Source organism: Pyxicephalus adspersus, chromosome 4 (assembly GCF_032062135.1).
Source record: "Pyxicephalus adspersus chromosome 4, UCB_Pads_2.0, whole genome shotgun sequence".
NCBI classification, from domain to species: Eukaryota; Metazoa; Chordata; class Amphibia; order Anura; family Pyxicephalidae; genus Pyxicephalus; species Pyxicephalus adspersus.
This window is the reverse complement of record NC_092861.1, coordinates 7,647,527-7,664,696: the sequence shown is the minus strand read 5'-3', so window position 1 is coordinate 7,664,696 and position 17,170 is coordinate 7,647,527. Positions and strand designations below refer to the sequence as shown.

The window sequence follows — 17,170 nt, the reverse complement described above, 5'->3', positions numbered from 1 at the left end:
TGCCAGAATAAGCTGACAAAATGTGACACCAGGTGAGATTACAATATATGACTGGAGTATGACATGACCCCACAGTGACCATAAAACACACAGAGGGCATTGGGGAGGGAAGGGTGTAGGAAAGGAATATAAACACTGTGGGGCACTATTGGTCCATTTCTCATTGTAGGGGTTCAGCCCACCACGTAGCACCAAATCTGCAGATCCACATGCGGACCCCCATCAGCCTTCTGCGCAGAAGGACAGAACGCTCTGATAAGGAGACAGACGAGCGGCGTCCGGTGACACAACGGGGAAACTCTGAAAAAAGACAGAATATTCAGATACAAGAAATCTCTCATACAGATCACTCATTTTGCTGCTTTGATTTCTCTACACATCTGAATGAAAAGCTGTGATTGGGGCAAACTTTAACCCTGTTGGAGATTTAATCTCCTAGTGATAGGAACCCTATGAGTGCTCATTTACTATTACTACAAGGGTGATTTATGAAGTAGCATTGTAATTGTGCTTTGTTTTAAAGCAGCATTATCTTAATTCTCTAGAAAAACTACTTTATATACTCAAATATAAACCTACTTTTAAAAAACTGCATTGACTCATTCTAAACAGTAATCAACAAAAAAGCAAATAAAATAATGTAAATAAATACATCTATAAAGTGTTATTATTTAAATGTATTTAATTTAAAAGGGGGGGGTTTTTTTTTTTTTTAAATTGTCTTAATTTAATCCCCCTATTTTAACAGGTTAAAATATAGTTAGTACCTTTAAATTGGTTATGATGGGTTACTTGCGCCTAAATTATATTTTTATGTGTTACTGTTGGCCACCAGTAGGTGACACTGTGTCCTCATAAAAAGTGTGTAACAGGTTTACAGAGTGCATTCCATATACATTGCTGTACCTTACTATTTACCACTGGAAAGGCAGAATCATTATATACACTCTTCATCCCTATCATTGGGAAAGCATAATACTTTCCATACAATGTGCTGTGCCTTACCATCGACCATTAACAATGCATCATACATTCCATACAATGTGCTGTGCCTTACCCACCTACATTTAGGAAGGTACAGTACAATCCAAACATTAAATCCACTTCCTTCCACTAGTAATGCATTTCATAAACTGTGCCAATCGTCACTTCCCATGACTATGGAATGTAGGGTGCATGCTGTAATTCATCACTTCGATTGGGAATACACAATACATTCTATGCGCTGCTGTACCTCACTTCCAATTATTGGGAATACAATTTATAATTCATATGCTGCTGTATCTCACCCCCACCACTGGGAAAGGAAGTACATTCCATACACCAAGCTGTATATCACCCCTTACCTGTGAGGGCGCAGTGTTTCAGGGTTTGGTCCGCAGTGTATTTCCACACTCTGAGAATGGGGGAGTCCCGATCATTTGTGACATGGACGAGGCTCTGGGTGTGGAGTAACCCGTTCCTCCTCACTGGGATCCGGCTGGGACGCACACCCAAACTTTCCAGAGACCTAAGGAGAGGTCAGCAATGAAATGTTTATAAATAATAGACGATAATAGGATAACAGGGGCGTCAAAAACAGTCTAGAAACTTTTCTGGTTTTTTTTTTTGTTTTTTTTTTTTACTGAAAATTAACAAAGAAATCCTAAAGTTAAAAAAAAAAGAGATTGGGATTGCTATACCTTGCCATAATGCTTTGAATGCATGCTGCTAGTGAATCAGAACAATCAGAATTTGGGATATCCTCGTTGTTCCAGCTCAATGGCCCAAAAGGATGTATTTATAAATTATTTCACCTAAATTCGTCCTAGTTTTCCTATTATGACTTCTGTGCACTTTTGACAATTGGCCACTAGGTGGCAGAACAAGCTTTTTTTTTTTTTATTATGCACTGAATTAGGAAATGCAGAGGATTCAATGTATAAAGAATTAAAGCTGCTAAGTATAAACATCCTTCAAGGCAATACTATCTTTTGACAAAAATAAAAAGATATTTTTCAGATTCTTAGACAGGTAAAACGTAATGCAAAAAGTAAAAAAAATCACATTTTTTGACATGTACAGTGCATTGGGAGCCATTCGCACCAAACATAGAGAAGTGTATTGCAGTAATACCATGTAGTGCGACACAATGCACAACTTAGATTTACCATCAATTATGCACCATATGGGCCTAGCCGAATGGTTTAGGGCGACCCTTATACTATAGTGGTTGGCAAATCCAATAGAAATTGTACAGATGTAGAACACTGCTGCTATACTAAGCTATGGCCGTCTCTGGCATTGTACACCACTCGTTCTACTTCTGCTACTCTGAAAAACAGAGGGATGCAAACACCACAAAATATCCCATACTCCAGGTAGGTAATCTGTTGCCCGGATAATTAGAAAAATCCTGGGGGTTTGAAGAAATCCTTTTCTACAGTGCTAGCAGGGAACCTTTCATCAAACTCCTGCTACTCCATAGGGAAATAAGTTTATGGACACCTAAAAGAGCTTGTTGGCCGTCCCATTCCAAAACCATGAACCATAACGATGTCCAACGATGACGATGGACGAGTTGCTGCTATACTTCCATGAAGGCTTTTCACAATATTTTGGAGCGTGTTTGACCATTTTTAAAAAAGAGCATTTGTAAGGTCACGTACTGTTGTTGGATGAGAAGATCTGGCTCACAATCAGCGTTCCAGTTCATTTTACAGTAGTTGAACTGGATTGAAGTCAGGGCTATCTGAAGGACACTCATGTTTCTCCAAACCGGCCAAACCATATGTAAAAGGGCTTTGTAAACTGGCAAGGTAAGAAAATGTATTTTACCCAAAATAAAACTTTTAAAAGTCTTGCAGTTATTTGGAAACCCTGAACTCCTTTACTTCATCATCCTTACCTCGATCCAGCTAGCTATCTAATATGGTGAGACTACCTTTGCCATAGTCCCTGACCCTGTTCACTCACCTCACTGCTATTTCTATGATAAAAAACATATACAATAAAAATATACCATTAACAATCCAACATAAAGAGTAGAATTCGGTCACAATTATAATTGTGTAGTATATAAACAGTGAATGAAGTGAATCTTCAAGAGGATTAAAGAAGGAATAAATAGTACCTGGAATAATCTTTACTATGGCTGTTACTTCTTTTCTGCAAGTTCTAAGAAAGAAGAAAAAAATAAATTATTATACAGAAAGGATAATAAAACAACAACCCATATCAAATATCTATAGGCAATTCTCTCTTAGGTCTTCCTAATTATTAAAAAAAAAATTTAAACTCAACTAAACCTAAAACTGAACGGGCAGTTAGGGTGATTAGTAAATACAAGCAGCAAAGAGAAGCAAAGTGGTGGACAAATTATCTGTTTTATGAGCCAAGTATGTTTGCACACCGCATTGCAGCTCTTTATACTCCACACTGAATTCAACTAATGGTAAGGTCAGTCAGATGTGGCAATGTGTCTCCCAAAGTAGGAAGATCAATAGATGTCAGACTACCTATCTCAGCACCCCTGAATTTACAGTGGAAATCATGTGTCTACAAATGAGGGGCAGGGCCTATTCACAGAAACTTTGTACAAAGCTGGGAATGCTTAAAAATGACTTATACCAGCTGTAAACATCATGGAGCACATCCATAGACTAATATTTTAAGGAAAATAGAAACAATGTAAATTGTGTATATATACTGTATTGTATAAATATAATGTATAATTGTTGCAGGTCAGGGTTTGAAGACCATGGATAAAAATGACACCTAGGAAATGCACATTGCAAAAGATCAGCAATGACAGATTCTAAAGATTTCCTGTGCAAGGTGTAATCCACACATGTTAAAATACATTTTTTATGAAAGTGAAATGAAAACCCTAATATATTATGTTTTCTAAAAGCAGACAACTCACACAATTATCATCAAATCCGAATATTTAAAAAAAAAACATACACTTGATTTAAAGCTGGTAGTAAGATGTGTAGCGGATGGAAGTTTGGCATAAGTTATATGTTGCTGGCAGCAAAGGGTTAATGGTCAGTGCTGCATGAATGCCCCTCTCATAGAACCACTCACCCTGCATGCAATAATTTCTCCAACAAACGTCTACAGGAATATAAACAACCTACATGGTATGATCCGTTTTGTGGACACTTGACCATCACGAATGTATGAGCTTGTTTCCCAAACCATAGATATTAATGGACAAGATTCAGGAAAGTGTCTGTGGGAATTTGTACTCATTTAGGTTACATGTGAGGTCAGACATGAATGCTGAAGGAACAAACCTGGCTCATATTCTGTGTTCTATCGGAAATTAGGTCAGGAGTCTTTGAAGGACACCAAACTCATTATAACTAAGTCTTTGGGGAGTTGGCTGTGTGTACAAGGATAATGGAAGAAAAAAAAGGTCCTTCTCCGAACTTTAACCAGTGTTTTCAGATACTTGGTAAAATATTGTATACATGTTGGTGCTGTAGGTTCTATGTCAGAATCTTAAAGGTAACTACCACCATTTGGAGTGCGATCCCCAGCACATGTCCCTATTGCTGTCACCAATCATTCCAGGCTCTCATCTAATGACCATAAAGAAATATTTATGAGTTGTTGAGGGGGAGAGGGAGAACACAGGGAGAACATACAAACTGCATGTATTATTTGAGTTTTACCTGTATGAGCGTGACTCCGGGGTCTGGGCAGGTGCGAGTCTTGCTGCTGTCTCCTTCCCGTGAACCCTTCCTGGCTTGCACTGAAGTCTTTGCCTTGGAGGTGAGGCCGGTAAGTCCACTGCCTACACAAAAGACAAAGTGTAGGGACAATAAATCAACAACAGAACTGAACTTTATGGACAACATTATAGACCAGATACCTGGAACCCAACGACCAGATGATGGCACCCACAGCAACCACATTATCTCTCTATCATTCCCTAACTTAAAACCATAATTGTCAGTAGAGGGTATGGCACCCGTGTTAAGACTTGTGAAATCATACAGATAATAAACACGAGACGCACGGCAGGAATATGCACAGCTTTTGATGGTGGTGTCTTTGTCTTGGCATTCAGCACTATATACCTGCATACACAGTAAGAAATCCAGATTATGCAGCAAATGATTCCTCAGGGCCCCATATACATTTTCCTCTGGTACGTGAATATGCATTGGGCCTGATTTATTAAGGCTCTCCAGGACTGGAAAATATAGACTATCATAGGAGAACCTGGATGATCCTGCAAACCTGAACCCAGATTGAAAACATTAGCAAACTATTAAAACCAATATCAAATTATTTAAACCCCCTAGCGTTCCAAATCTGTCTGTATTTCAATGAAAAAAAGTTCCATTTTTTTTGCATGGAATTTTATTTTACATTGTAGGCTATAATTAATAGGCACAACTCACCTAGTTCCAATATTTAATACATTTCATAATAAACTTTAAATAAAAAAAAACACAAAAATATATTACAAAAATAAACAAAAAATAAACACACAAAATCAATAAAAAAAGGCACAAAACAGAAGTAGTGAAACATGTAATATAACTGTACAGTAGCATGTATAATATATATACTGTATATATATATATATATATATATATATATTATATATATATATATATATATATATACACACACACACACACACACACAATACTTTATATATATAATTATATACATAATATATAAAGATTTCTTTGTATTGGACTCAATACAGCTATTTTGTATTGAATCCAATACAAAAATATTTGAATTTCCTGCTGATCCTCCGGCCCGCACCGACGCATGTACCAATGTCACCAGCAAACCCCGGAGAACATCTCTGCAGTTCGCAGCTGAAGATCAAAGAGAGAAGACATGTCCCCAGGACCTGCGAAAACCAGCAGGACGCCAGGGAACGACGGAACAGAGCAAGGTAAGTTTTTAGTTAGCGACCCTGAGTGTGACTCGGGATAATCGCTTTTTGCATGGTAAATCCACCTTGAGTCACACTCGAGAATACCGCTAGGGGTGGTTAAGAAATATATTCCAAACTACTGGGTCACCCAGGTTCTCCCATGATAGTCTATCTTCTCCAGTCTTGGAGATCTTCAATAGATCTGGACCATTGTGTTAAGGTCCATGCATCATAACACAACACAACACACACATTAGTGTTTTACCATGTGCTGCAGTACACTGTAGTACAAGATTTAAATGACACCGATACGCACCAACAAGTTCATATTGTATTGTGATAATGCTCATGGTACCACAACACCTGAGTGAGTAACCGGCGTTAAAAGCCTATGGAAAATTATGTCCAATAAGACAGGACTGTAAATGAAAGTCCCACACGCTCTGTGGTTGAATACATTGTCTTGTTAGTTGTATTTATTTTTTTAAATTAGGTTTTGGACTAAAAGAGCATTTAAATACATTCACTTCAATACATTATATGGACAAAACTTTTATAAACGTCTAACCACCACACCAATACAAGCTCTTTGAACATCTTATTCTAAAAACCTGGCCAATAATATGGCGTTGCCCCTTTTATCTGTGGCTATAACACCTTCCTCTCTTTGTGTGTTTTTTGTCATTTCACCCATTAGCCCAAAAAATTATTGATGAGGTTAGTTACTAATATTGGATAAAAAGACCTGGCTTTAGGTTAGGTTTATTGTATCGCAAAGGTGTTGAGGTCAGGGCTTTATGTTCCTCTATCTGGAACTCATCACAATGTCTTTAAGGAGCTGGCTTTTTGCAAATGATTTCCTTCTGGAGGAGCTTCAATATACTTTTGGCCAAATGGTGTAAATGTAAGATAGACAAAACATTTTGGACACCAGACCATCACGCCTATGCCCTATGCCTAATGCATGTGGAAAATGCTCAAAATGAGTTCAGATGTTTCCACTAATGGGTGGCGTTATTGCTACAACATACACAGACATTTTACACAATTTTGTCTTTTCAACTTTGTGGTGATAGTTTAGTGAAGTCCTCTTCTGTTCCAGCATGATTTTGGCCTTCTGTACAAAACCAGCTCCATAAAGACATTGTGAGGAGCCTGGTGTGGAAGAGCTTAACCTCAACCCTACTGAACACAAATTTTGAGCCTAATTTTATTGTTCAACATTAGTATATAACCGTTTCTAGACCTTAATTACATGGGAGAACCTTGAAATAACTTTCAGGTCATCAGGGAACCCTTTAACAATTACTATATCTATAGCTCACAGAACATTATTGTGGTTTTTGTGTTTTCCCCAAGTTTTATCATTGCAGACCATTCATTGGGTAAATCGGAACTAGTTGTCCCCAATATGAAGGCTCCTAATACAAACAGTTGGGGGCCAAGCATCTGGCACAGCCAGAAACATTGACATTAAACAGAATTATGTAGGCAACAATATATTTTGGGTACAGGGGAGGACAGAGATGATGTTTATAAAAGCAATTTCATTAGGTTGCAATGAAGTTGCTATTAGCAGTGTTCTCCCCGGCTCCTTTTAGCCGGGTGCACCACCCAGCATTTTTCAGTCACCACCCGGCTGTTTTTGGGTGGGTTCTGAGTAGCTGAGTCCCAAAACAAATTTTTGGGTTCAACACTGATAAGGATAGAAGACCCTGTAGAGCTCAAGTGTTTGCATATTTATCTGGTGATAGTAGATATATACAGGCCCTAGAAATGAGCCTAGTTTCCAACCCTGAAGATATCCAGTGAAAGAACAAAATGTAAAGAAGGGATTTTTTGGCAAAAAATAAATTGTAATAATAATTACTTCTTATAATACATATCATAAATCAATGCTTTGAAATGACTGAAGATACAAGGCCAGATCATTACCGTTCTGGCCCTGTAGGGACACTAGACAATAAGCTTCTGACAGGAAAATACATTATAAAAACAACCGTGTCGCATACGTAGGCTGGTTACCCGATGCGTTACAGCTGCTTTACATTATATATATATATATATATATATATATATATATATATATATATATATATATATTCTCTATCACACTCTATCACGATCATTATTCTGCTGTTATTATGGACCTAATCTGATTATATACCACTGTATTATGGCATTTATTGATATTTTGTTCTGCATAGAATTATTGGACATGTTAACATTTCATGACACTTGATGTATTGTTCCTATGATATGTATATTCAGCAAACTAATATTATTACTACTTTGTACATCTCCTAACTATAGTCTATGTACCGTTATATGGTCATCACATAAGAACATACATTAGGCTCAATGTTTTTTTATGTTTATACTGCTTCTAAATTGACATTTTGTACCTACTGTAAACCTAGATACTGCCAAGTAATCATGCTCAACTTCACTAAATGTAACTTCACCCCTGAAAAAGCCTAAATCGGGCGAAACGTGTCAGGTAACCAGCCTACGTATGCGACACAGATGTTATAATGTTGTATATTCCTGTCAGAAGCTTATTGTCTAGTGCCCCTACAGGACAGAAACAGTAATGATCTGGACCTGTATCTCCAGTCATTTCAATGCATTGATTTATGATATGTATTATGAGAAGTAATCAGTAATACAATTTATTTTTTGCCACAAACCCTTCTTTACGTTTTATTCTTCTATAGCGGACCCTGTAACCAACTTCAATTTTTAGGTAAAACAAGAGGACATGAAGGTATTTGAAATATTGACCACTTCAGGAAAAGTCATCTGTTTGTGGAAAGGTTTAAGTATTCTTTGCCGACCCAGCTCATCTGAACCTTCCTTTCTACAAAGCCTTTTATGTGGCTCCCAGGATAGGGATGAGGGGCGATACTATAATGTCATAATGCTGACATCACACCCAAGATAGAGGAACACAGAAGTTGCAGTAGGGATTTTGGATGTCTGCACAAAGGAACGTTTTACAAGTGCAACACCCATATAGTCCTATGGAAAGATCATTGGTAAATCGAATGCCTGGCAAAGTCAAGAGGACACCTAAAAGGAAAACAAAGAAATTACTTCCTGTGTGATGCGAATTCCCCTTGATGGATTACTGATCAAACTCGCAAGGCAGCTGTGACTGGAGTAACCTCTGCAGTCACGTGTAAATAATTATTTCCATTCTCTCACATTCACTTAAAAAGGAGAGGTTGGGTTTGTGGTTAAGCACACAGCAGAATGCCTGAAATAAATTAGTGGCAGGTTATGTATGTGTGTAAGGAACACTAGAAAGAAAAAAAACACAACGTCTTAACGATTAAGTCAGGACTTTTAGGACAATCACAAATAAAATGCAGCACAAAGCACCAGTAGAGGATTTTATTGACACTTTATAAAGGGTACAGGGAAAAACCCAAAACAATGGAATACAGATCTGCAGGCAGTTATATAAAGCAGAATGTAGCAGCATAGTATGATAAAGTGGAAGGGGTGTCTACTGTTACAGCAGAAAGACAGAAAGTCCCCATTAGAGATGAATATTATTTACTGACATTGACCAATCTTTCCCCCATCTTCTATCCACCATGATCTCTGCAGCCTTCTAAATGGCAACACTAGCAAAGTAGAAACTTCTGAGGGGTATTGAAGACCAATGTCGGTAATTTGAAAAAGCTCAAGAGTTCAAATACCTAACAATTTCATGTATACCTTGTAGACTCATGGTGATGAGACCTCCAAGTCTGCACGCTTGAGCAGGGACTTTTAATGTTAATTTTTGTATTTTTTATGCTGGAGGATACTACAGGAAGAGTACAAATACCCCTAAAACCTGACATATTCCAACTCTCATTCCAGGCCCTCATTTTATGGTGTGCCAACATATCAACATGTAGCGTTTGTACACAAAGTTACAGAAAAAGATCTTCTGGTGATCGGACCATATCTGTCCTACTGTAACTCTGAAGCAAGATTGCACCATCATTAGAAATATTCTATCAAATAGAAGTATTAAATAGAAGTATTTTACATTATTTGTGTTGTGCCATCGCTCACAATCACCGGTCAGCGTATCACACTAGCACTGGTCCTAATTGTTTGATTCATTACTCCTGGGCAGGGAACAAAGTTTTTTTTTTAAATTAAATTGTTAGGTGGTTTAGGTTCAACTCAAATGTAGAGTTTGATTAATGAATAAATCATGTGAGCAGTGGCACAATGCAAAAAACATGGAGGAATCGGTTGGTACTGAGACTTTTAATAGGTAGGAGATATGTACACTGGCACACTGTGCCGCTTCTGAATTTGTATTGGCACGGTTGCAGTTTGGATTGATATCATAATGTAATTTAACACATCTGTGTTCTCCCTAGCTCCTTTTAGCCGGGCACTCCACCTGGAGCTTTAAGTGACCACTCAGCTGTTTTTGGATAGTTACTGTAGAGTTGGGCTGCCACCTGGCTACAGCTTCTATCTACCCAGCTTTAAAAAAAATTATATACAGGTCCTGTAACCACTACAGTTCTGTGCCGAGTTTTTAAAAGCAGTGCGTGATCATTTGAATTGGCTTGCGTTGTATTAGGGCAGTCCTATTCCTTATCATAGGCTGCACGTGAAATGTGAATGCCATACAACAATGCAGGGAAGTAAATCTTTTCGCCTTTAGGAGTGAATGGTAACCCAATGCAATAATGCAGGTTTCATACATAAAATGCATGCGTTACCTCTCCTTAAATCCCATTGGATAGAAAATTGTTTTAAGGTTCCACTTTAAGGCTCCTTACCCAGCCCTGGAGGATGGACTGCTGGATCTACTCCGGAGCACAATGCTATGCCTGATCCTACAGATGTGTGCACCTCTCCGATACTAAAACCCTTTCAGAGACACGGCAGCCTCCAGTGTGATTGGTAACACAAATTAACAGTTACACACAAGATATACAGAACATTATGTCATTCTCATAGCAATATAGTACAGACAGCTTGTGTGGCATGCACTGTACAAAATATACACACAAATGATCACAAAGGAAAAAAAGCAAACTGGTGAAATATGAAACATGCTCGATATACGTAAATATCAACAGCAATGGAAAAAATCGTCGAACATAAAATTCCAGTAGCATGGTGTCATTCGTAATTTTTCTGAAATAAAACACAAACACACAATACAAAACATATACAATACCTAAATTAGACCTTACACGTTGGCATGAATAATCTCCCGACACGTTACAATATACAGTGTTATTTTTCAGGGAAGGTTTAACCTTTATCATTAAAAATCCATCTTCAAGCTTCAATCCAATGACTTAGGTCATGCTATCAGTCTGCTGCAAGCAACAGGAAGCATTTCTTCAGTCTGCTCTCCCCCAGTAAAAGTCATAAGATGAGAGGCTGCAGCAAAGAACCAATCTCTTTCAGACATTTGTGAACACAAGAACTGACATGACACCTGTATTTATAGGTTTGTGTTGTCACTGAGCCAACATCTCAGTCCACGAAGTAGATGCTGGCACTGGACAATACCTGAATAAAGATGGCTCAGTCATTTTGGAGAGAGAAGAAGATGAAGGCATTGTGAGGGGGTAGTGTGAAGAAGGTGAGGTTATAAATACCTGGAAGTGTTGCCCTTTAGTTTGTATACTTGGTTGCATTAAATATATTCAACACTAGGTTTTATGTTCTCCTTGTGATAAGAAGTAATTTTAGGCACATGAACAGCAAAACATAGTTTAAAAAAATACACAAACAAAAGTTATGTGTGCTAAAGTATAATATTCAATGAAAATACAGCACCGACCAAAACCAATTTGTCCATTTGCTTTAGGTGGAGCAAGGTCCTCCAGGGGGATTTAATGCTATGCTGGACCCCAAAAGCCACATCTTTTCACCACCTATCCTAAATAGGAGTGCTAGACGCACTTATTTAGAGGACATGGTCGGGAAAGGAAGCCGCTGCTGCCAGGACGAGCAGCTCTCCGGCTCAATAAGCTCGGAAAGGACAAAGTAGATGGAAGGAGCAAAGACCATCTCTTCCCCAAGGCTTTTTTGAGGAAACGAGACTTGGAGACAGTGTGCAGAGGAGGTGAGACCTTACACAGGGCAGAGGGGTGGACAGGGTACAGACCTGACATGCTGAGCGACACCGGCAAGGAACAAGATGGCTTCTTTAGTGAAGTCCGTGAGCACCCCCGGCTGAGCAGGGGCGAGATCTGAGGTGCCTGGGAGCTGGAGGTATGATGACTGCTCGGAGGGCTGTGAACTGCCGCTCGGAGTAATGACTGATGATGTTGACGCCTTTTCTCCTGAGCTCTGGTTTCTGTGCAAAAAATATAACAGATTATTAGGAATCTTTCTATACAAATCAAGGCAAGATGACCGGTGAACAAAGGCTGTATATTGAACAATTGAAACATTTAGGAAAAATTCGTCAGAACTCATCAACCTATTTGACCAATGACTGTACTATCATTTCATTTTTTTCTTTTTTTTTTTATGCAAATACTGCACTCCTTATCCTAAGGTGACAACGCTCGCTCACTGAACTATATCTGGGCAGAAGTGTTGTGGCTGTGGCACAGGAAGTGTGTTGCTACAAAATACTTTCCCCTCCTTTCATACTCCAGCCAAGCAAAAGCCCCATAAACTAAAACTGCCTATTTAACAGCAGATTCCAATAACAAAAGGATGAACAAGTATTGAAAAGTTAATTGCCAGTCTCCCTACCCCTATCAGCATCCTGTCCTGAGGACCATTGCCCAAAACCTTGTCAAAAGTGTAAAAAGGAAGAAAAGGAGTGATCTTCTAACAATTTTTCCTATAGGACAGGAACTGAAGGAAATGATGATAGATGATAAATGATGGAAAAAAAAAAAAAAAAAAAAAACACCGATAGGTCTTACCTTTGCTAACTCCAAAACGAATTAAAAAAAATGTTGTCACATGTACAGTAAGGCACCTTAATACCCAGTCACTCCAAAATGCAACCGCCATGGCAGATGCCAAGGATCGAGTCACCTTTTACCAGTCTATACTTTACAAGTAAATAGGGAATTCAGATGTGGGTGATGATGCCTTTGTAAGTGTGAAAAGTGGGAAGGTGGAGCAAACTACTACGGGCAGTTCTGATAACATGGTGCCCAAACGATGCTAAATATCAGTTTTGGGTAGCACAAGCTGGAAAAAATGACTATGTTGCCTTCACTACCCTGCATTCATCCATAGAAATTGTAGAACATAACCTCATCTCGGCTCAACAACTGCAATACTTTCTTCTGTGCTTTACCAACAGTTTCATCCTTTACCCCCCTTGCCACTTTCATTCTGAATATTAACATTTCACAGGACAATGCTCCGTTCTGGAGGTTTATTAAAACATATCAGGTATTTGGAGACAGAAGCTGACTCTGCGTGGGTGGGTGCTCCATCCTTACTGGCTATCAGTAACCAATCAAAGATGTACCGGATCATGTGTTCACTGTGTTCGCTATAACATGGGTAGCTCAGGCACATCGAAGCTCAGGATGTCTCTGCGGACTATATCGATATCTTTCAGAGCAATTTAGCATTTTAGGACGTTGAATTATCCTTAACATACGATAAGTCTGAGACACACAGGACGTTTAAACTTCACCATGAACATGTGATCTGCATATAAATCATTCCATGATCAAACTGATGCACTACTAATGGTTTTATAATATTTATCAACAAAGGCTGAATTCCCATATTACCAGAAACTGAAACTTCCCTCCAGCCTTCCCTTTACTTATATAGTTGTACAGCCTCCTCTACTGCACTAAAGCATTCTGATCTTTGTGCACACTGTAAGCTTTTCACAATGTGCATTAGAAGCTTCATAGTTATATTTTAATGTACAGCGCTGCATAATATTTTGGCACTATATAATTAGTGTTTATCAATAACGACATATATCTGACTGTTAACAACACTGTTATTCGGCCCTCCCCTCAGGCACGTTGTCTTGGTGTCAACCTTTGACTCGGCCCTCTCATTTACCCCCCATATTCAGAACATTTCCAGGTCCTGTCACTTTCATCTACGCAACATCTCCAAAATCCGCCCCTACCTGTCCCCTGAGACCACCAAACTCATTGTACATGCTCTTATCTCTCGTCTGGACTACTGTAGCCTCCTCCTCTCTGGTATTCCAGTAACCCGACTCTCTCCTCTACAATCTATTATAAATGCTGCAGCCAGACTCATCCATCCTTCCCTCCGCTCCTCTTCCACTGCATCTCTTTGTAGTTCTCTACATTGGCTTCCATTTCACCTTAGAATCAAATCCAAGCTCCTGTGCTTTGCCTTCAAACCCCTCCACAGTCCTTGTCCCACTTACGTTTCTGACCTGGTAAAAAAATACTCCCCCTGCCGCTCTCTCCCCTCCTCCAATGACCTACTAATGTCTTCCTCACTCATAACCTCATCACATGCACGGCTCCAAGACTTCTCTAGAGCTGCCCCAACTCTCTGGAATGGTCTTCCTCGTCCTATTCGGCTTGCTCCTACTTTCTGCTCATTTAAAAGAGCGCTCAAAACCCATTTTTTCAAACTTGCCTACCCATCTTCTTCTGTCTTTTGAAACCATCACTACTTCCCAGCACTACATATCTCACATCCTATTGTGTGTGAAATTCCCCCACCTCCTAGATTGTAAGCTCTTGGGAGCAGGGTCCTCTCCTCCTGTATCACTGTCTGTATTAGTCTGTCATTTGCAATCCTTATTTAATGTACAGCGCTGTGTAATATGTTGGCGCTATATAAATCCTGTTTATTAATATTAATAATAACAATAATGATATTAAGGGTTATATGGTTGCATTAAATGGACTCATTCATTAAAAGGCAAGTCTTTACGGATGTTCAGTTAAACATAAGTCTAAGGACATCTGTTTAGGAATAAAAAATGTTGGTCACACATTAAAATGCACAGACTATGCATTTTAAATAACCTACCTATATTACCAATGAGCAGTAAAAGGGTTTTAAACTGATCCAGATCCAGATTCTGACTTCTCTGGGTACCATAAATATAAAATATTATTTTTATTATATTATATATATATTATAATATAATCTAATATAATAAAATATTATTTATTATTATATTTAATATTCTTATTTCTCAAAAGATCACAATGACTCTAGAGCTGGTTTCTAACAGCTTAGGAACACCTTCTGTGTGTTTACATTAGAAGCAAGGCAACCTGAAAAAAATCTGCGCTCAAGAAAAAAAAGCATTGATTGCAAGCTGTGAAAATGAATTTATCTACAATGCTTGGAGATACGGAGGAGAATCAGGGCTGCTTTTACTGCTTGTTCAGAATGTGAACACACAATCTGAGCACATGTTCACTTTATTGGGCATATTCCAATGGGGGGGAATTGGTTAGCTATCTTTTCAATATTGTCCTCCTTATTTCTTAGAAAGAGTGTGCTCACCGCTCCCCCCCTACACTAACCTAACCTACGCAATCGTTCCGTATCTCCTGAGATCCAAAGCGATATGGTCCGGTTATGATGTACATTTCCCTCTCACATTGGGCCGGATTTATTAAAGCTCCCCAAGGCTGGAGAGGATACAATAACACTTTCATCAGCGAGGCTGGGTGATCCAGAAAACCTGGAATGGATTTCTATTTGTTCGTAAATATATTCAAACCCTGGACCAGATCCATTCCAGTATTGCTGGGTCACCCAGGTTCACTGATGAAAGTGTATCGTCTCCAGCATTGGAGAGCTGTAAAGAAAATGAGGCCCAATGTCTTCTCCACTTTGTTGACTTTGGGGTCTATTGACCTTCAAACTATGGGGATGGAGGCAGCAAAAAGGACCAGATAAATGCCAGGCGGCAGCCCTTTGGATCCTGGTCAGTAAGGGACTGTGGAGGGAAAAGAGGGGTTAAGGTATTGTAAGGGGAATGGTGGGAAATATATGCATATTGTGGGATAGTGCACTTATCCATGCCTAACATGGGGTAAGCCTCCTGCAGTCCCTGTACAGCAGAACTTAAAGAAGGAGACCAAGAATCAACCAACAAGGAACCAAATCAGTTATGCGGCCAGGGGAAAGAAGTGACAGATGGAAAAGCTAATCACTCTGTTGCTTCTCCATTTACTGTCCAGTCACAGCGAAGCAAGGGGATGTGACCTGCAAGTGAATATTAGTCTCCCAGCCCCATGCTGGCTATGCTGTGTAAATTTCAGAACCGGATGAGCAAAAACATAAATCCTTTGACAGATTCAACAGCTTCAATACATACTTTCTTTTCTGTATATAAATAAAGTTCTGATATTCGCGCTTTTTGCAGCAACTATTTATTTATCGATTTCATGGTTTATCATGAACACATGGTATGGCCACGGCGAGATAAAGAATTTCAGTGGTGGGGTAGTTGATTTCTCACATTTACATTTATAATTGCATATTTACCTATGTAACATTGATATACAAGGTTATTTACAGAAAATATTACTCATATACATTATCTCAATCCAAAACATTTTCAGAGTTTTGGTAGATTGTGGAAGAATTAAAACCTCTGTCAGATATTTCCTGCTGCATGTGGCATACAGAAGCATCACAACACAGACACCATTGATTCTCAAATAATCAGAATTTATATTGTGCAGTTACCCCACATACCTCAAGATACCTATAAAATATCAAGGTGCACTGACCTTTGTACTTTTCCTAGCCTTACATTAGGGTGGTTCAATGGTTTTGAGTTCTAGTTAGATACAGAGGAGTTAAGGTGACTTTGCCTATTAAGGACAATACATCCACATAGCACTAAACTAACCCCCTCCATGGCCCTTTGCCATCTCCTCACCTTGCATGGCATGGTGTAACATGTGACCTTCTCCATGTGATAATATTTGGGGCCTGAGAAGCCAATTGCGGGACCCAAACATGGTCACATGAGAAGGGACAGTGGTGATGTCACAAGGGAGCTTTGACATCAGAAATTCTTTCTGCAGAGGGGCAGAAGCTGTCACTCTGACTTGGCTTCATTTTTTATTTTTAAAGAGGGTGAAGTGGGGAAGGATTTTCTTTATGGGATGTAATTTCTGCTTTTCCTTCCCAGATCTGATTTTGACACTTTCCATTCTAAAAGGGACACAGCGAGGTTAGAGGAAATCACAAATCAGCGATAAATATCTGATTATCATTGTGGAATGTGAAATGAGATCATTCAGAAACACACGGCAGACAGAATATGTAGGCAGAATTGAAATTTTA

The 17,170-nt window shown here is 38.9% G+C and overlaps 1 protein-coding gene across 3 annotated transcripts in view; it reads right to left on the bottom strand.

Moving 5' to 3' along the window:
• Positions 1–891: 891 nt before the first annotated feature.
• AGBL5 (AGBL carboxypeptidase 5) overlaps positions 892–17,170 on the bottom strand; it is a 41,828-nt gene continuing 25,549 nt past the window's right edge. For 2 of the 3 annotated variants that reach the window (XM_072407315.1, XM_072407316.1), the window contains exons 13-16: positions 12,036–12,227; positions 4,662–4,783; positions 3,113–3,156; positions 894–1,510 (exon numbers count right to left, since the gene is read on the bottom strand). In XM_072407315.1, coding sequence (XP_072263416.1) covers positions 1,336–1,510; positions 3,113–3,156; positions 4,662–4,783; positions 12,036–12,227 — 533 coding nt within the window. In that variant the 3' untranslated portion in view covers positions 894–1,335. Of the gene's footprint in view, positions 1,511–3,112; positions 3,157–4,661; positions 4,784–12,035; positions 12,228–17,170 lie in introns of all 3 variants that reach the window. The other variant, XM_072407317.1, reaches the window with a different exon arrangement.